The 4517-nt window shown below is 43.4% G+C and overlaps 1 protein-coding gene across 1 annotated transcript; it reads left to right on the top strand.

The window, feature by feature from the left end:
- Positions 1-780: 780 nt before the first annotated feature.
- Positions 781-1259, top strand: LOC123407433 (zinc finger protein 2-like). The gene has a single exon (XM_045100567.1). It carries the CDS (start codon positions 903-905, stop codon positions 1257-1259), a length of 357 nt encoding a protein of 118 aa, XP_044956502.1. The 5' UTR covers positions 781-902.
- The last annotated feature ends 3258 nt before the right edge of the window (positions 1260-4517 follow it).

Here is a 4517-nt window from a genome sequence, read left to right as displayed (position 1 = left end):
CCGCGCCATAACCTCGGAGTTCTCCGTGTGAGCCATGGAGGCCCGCCTCCACCTGCAAGTACTTCGCTCCGCCGCGCCGCCGCCGTTCTGCATCGAGCAGACGCATCATCCCCAGTCACTGTAGCTGTCGCGTTGATTTGATCCAGAAGCTGTGCTCGAGCTCCGAAACGAGGGCAGCAAGCGGGCAGAGGTACGGCCGCAGAGGCGGGTGGGTTGAGATCGACAACAGTGGTGGTTGAGGTCGGCCGCGGCGGCGAGTGGTGTGGCAGCGGCCTGGGCACAGGCCAGGGTGGACCAGGGTCGACGCGATGCGCTCGAGCGCCGCAACGGGGGCAGTGAGCGGGGAGAGGTACGGCCGCGGAGGCGGGTGGGTTGAGATCGACAGCGGTGGCGGTTGAGGTCGGCCGCGGCGGCGAGTGCCCAGGGTCGACGGGAGGAGGCGATGCGTACGGGTATAATTTTTGCAGCGAATCATTTTTTCCTTTTGCGTTGCAGATAAATGATGGAGCGCGGGTTGAATAACAAAAATTACAGGGGCTTTTTTATAATTATAAATTATAAAAATGCCGTGGTGAGTTTTCCGACGGAAGCAATAGCCTTTTTATTATTAAAAAAATTAGGTATAGATTAGTCTGCAGGGATTACGTTGGGTGCCTAAAGAAAATCAGCCGAGTAGACGCGAATCTATTACCGCGTGTCTACAAAACTGGCTAGGGCCTAAAGCTGTCGTCTTTCTTGCCCTGGCTTCCACCTCACCTCACCCAGGAGAACAATGGCAAGTGCAATCGGCACCACACCCAGGCAATTAATTGGCGAGTGTGCGCTCTGGATTTGAATCTACCCAGCTCACACACAAAAACCATATACGACACAAGTCCATAGACACGGCAGGAACGAGCACCATGGATCGAGCGAGCAGCGCGCAGGCCGATGAGCTCAGCCTTGAGCTTACGCTGGCTGCCGTGGCGCCGGCGCACGGCACACCGGACGGCTTCTTTCTTTGCGTCCACTGCGACCGCATGTTCCGCAGCTCACGGGCGCTTGGCGGCCACCAGAACGCGCACAAGATGGAGCGTGCCCTCGCCAAGCGACGGCGGGATACGGCGGCCGCCGCAGCTGCCCGCCGGCAGGAGATAAGGTCTAGGAAGGCTGAGAGGGATGTTGCTACTGCTACACGGATGCCTGAGCCTGCTGGGGGTAAGCACGGCGGGAGCTCGTCGGAGCAAGCTGATGAGGTGGACTTGTCTCTCCGGCTATAACAGATCCATCCACGATCTGCTAATATAAGAGGATTCGTCTTATTTCCTGCTATGTAAGTCAGAGTCTTTCTATGCTTTGGTTCGAAAAGAAAGGTTATAATTCTGGATTATATGCAAGAAATTTAACCATCCGTTTCTTTCAAGCTCATGTTAGATGCATGGTTGATTTTGTTTCTAAGCTCTTGGTATTGAATCCTCAAACCTTCCTGGATCTTGAGATGACACAATTTATTTTTCTAAATGAGATGACACAAAATTCTCCATTTTACTTGTTTGGGTACCTTTTGAATCTGATCACAATGCAGAAAAATCCCGATCTATAGAAGTCCAAATGCCTTATCTCGTTAGGGAACTAAGGATATCATGGAAATAGGGTGTCAACACTGATTTCATTAGTACTAGCGAGCATCCGATTTTTTGACCTCCAACTACCAAGATGCTCCCCATTTTTGTATAGAAGTTTGCTTCAGATTTTTATGTCGAACTTTGACCATTAATTTTATCAATAAAATGTGAATTATATACCCCAAGAAAGTATGTCATTAGAGGGACATTACAAATGAGTTTACAATCATATAGTTATTATGGCATATAAACCAAGTTTTGTGATTATCAGGAAAATAATCATGTTTTGCTGGTTAGAACTATGTTTGACATAGAAAACATATTGACCTTGTATACAATAACAGGACTAGGAACAATTTTTTATATATAATCCATCCGTCCACGAATAAGTGTACATGTAGAAATTTTAGGACTGATTATGAACTGGAGTAAAAAAATGCATTGAGAATGTGCAAGCCATCATAGCTCTCCTCACTAATTATCCCACCCCAAATGAGCCATAGGTGCATCTAGAAAGTGAAGCGACCACGTATTTATTGTTATTAGTCTTGATTATTGTGTGATGAGATAGAAACATTTTTTGTACTTTAAAGTGCATTGAAAAAATAGATGTTCATTTAAAAAAAAATTGAATGTCAAATTTGCACTTATTAGTTGACATAGGGAGTATGTAGTTTCCGAAGGGTGTAGTATCATCAACATATTGAGGAATAGATTAGCCATCGGATAGAAGGTTAGGAACAATGTACTCCCTCCGTCCCGTGAAGAGTGTACATTTGGCTTAAAAATATGTTCACAAAAGAGTATACTTCTATCTTTTCAATGCACTTTACAATAGAAGAAATATGCTTTTTTATCATCTCATCAAGACCAATAACATTCTACACATGATCTCCTTAATTTTTACATGCACTTAGTTCATTGGGGGTTGGATAATTAAAAAGAAGAGAGATGATGGTTTCTAACTTTTCAATGCATTTTTTAGTCACTCCATAATTTATCTTAAATGTTTTATATGTAGACTTATCCGTTATCTTAAATGTTTTATATGTAGACTTATTCGTAAGGGAATTGAGTTAGAGGAGAGAGAAGCTAAATGAGTTGTAAATTAGTAGTCAGCTGCAAAACAGGCTCCAGAAAAATTTATGAGAGAAGGTCGACTAAGTAGTAGTTACACTATAAATATTTACAGCTAACTATTGTATAACTAGGCAAATACGGACGTTCGGCTCCCGGGAGCCATGGAGGCCAAAAAATTTGAAAAATTCAAAATTCAAAAATTTTAGTTCTAAAAAATCTTTAAAAATATATACAACTAAACAAGGATGTGATCCGTGTGCGTGTAAAATTTCAAGTCGAAATACTTTGAAACGCGATATGTATAAAAAAGACAAATTCATGGTCTGAAATGATGAATAGTAACATGTGGTAAAAAGTTCTAGATTTGTCTTTTTTGCACAGCTCTCATTTCAATGTATTTTGTTCTGAAAATTTACACACTTGTGTATTATACCTTCATCTATATATGTATTTTTTTCAGAATTTTTTGAAATATGAAAATACGAATTTGCACGAAATTTGGAGTTTGAATTTAATTAAAGGCCTCCATGGAGCTTGGGAGCCAAAGGCAATTTCCGGGCAAATACGTTGCTTATATGTGTTGTGAAAACTTCATAGTCGAATTTTTGCTATACGATTAACCATGCTCTAAGGACTCCCACAAGATTCTGCGTAGTAGGCGGCCCCACTCGTGCTCTCATGTACTCTGGACCCTTCATGTAGCCTCAACTCGCATCACCATAGATTGTCTTCTCTGAACGAATTAAATCCACGCCACATGCGCCTGTGCTCTGCTGGAGCAATTGTGGCCGAACTAGCTGCAGAATTATTTAGTTGGTGTGACCGTCATTGTATGCAACGTCGGCCAGGCCTCTCCACATGTAACTTGCAACCTCAGTGGGTCGGGGGCAGGCCATCCTACGGGCCGCTGCCAGTACTCATGCATGCATGGTGGACAATTCAAGGTTGATCGCCGGGAGATTCACGTCTGAAAAGATGGGCGTGGGTGTGGTTGGTGGAGACTTCAACTTTGCTCTCATTGTACGGAGCACCAGCTGATCAAACAATTTTAGCTCCTGGGTGCATATGCACCCTTTACTTCAAATGTTTTTAAACGTGTTTTCAAGTATAAATTTTTTGTAAAAAATGGTTCACGGACTTAACATCATAAATCTTAGTCGTTTCATGAAAAGCCGACATTTTTTGTGGCTTGTGCAAAAAAAATCAAAATTTGGTGCTAAAATAAGCCTTTTCACGTCATTTTTTCCTTTTTTTACATATGACACGAAAAATTATAAGTTTTCTCTGGAACGTTTTGTGAGCATAAGGAATGCGTATATGTAGCCATGGAATTTTATTCAGAAATTTTCTTTATTTTAAAATATGTTTCTCAAATATCAGGAAGATATGCACCCGAGTGGCAAAGTGAATTTCTGAATATACATAGTGGGTGTTGTTCGTATATGTAGGCCCGGACAACGACCACCGACTTACACGACATCGTGCTGTCTGCTCGCACACTTGGCGAAGCCCCTCTGCCGCAGGGTCATCCGGATGTTTGGCTGACTTGAATTCCACCGTCAAGAAGGGGAGGTGCATCGAAATGAAGACCGAACCGGTGTAGCCGGCCAAAGTTCTCCTAGAAATGCCGATCAAAGATCTACAACCGTGTCGCGGATGGAGTAGAACAAATGGACTCACATGGCTGTGACATTGTTGTCGATAGCTCACTACAACCTCACCGGAGGTGGAGACAACCATTCTTGCAGTGTAAACAAAACGGCGGAAGTAGGGCACTCTCTCCATCGGTGTGGATACAATTTTTCGTGGACGGGGGAGTATGAATGGAAGTAA

The sequence above is a fragment of the Hordeum vulgare genome, chromosome 7H (assembly GCF_904849725.1).
Source record: "Hordeum vulgare subsp. vulgare chromosome 7H, MorexV3_pseudomolecules_assembly, whole genome shotgun sequence".
In the NCBI taxonomy this organism is placed as follows: Eukaryota; Viridiplantae; Streptophyta; class Magnoliopsida; order Poales; family Poaceae; genus Hordeum; species Hordeum vulgare.
The sequence above is the reverse complement of the archived record's forward strand: the minus strand, read 5'-3'. Positions and strand labels throughout refer to the sequence as shown.

Coding starts and splice junctions, on each gene's coding strand:
- LOC123407433 (XM_045100567.1), top strand. CDS start 903: ATGGATCGAGCGAGCAGCGCGCAGGCCGATGAGCTCAGCCTTGAGCTT.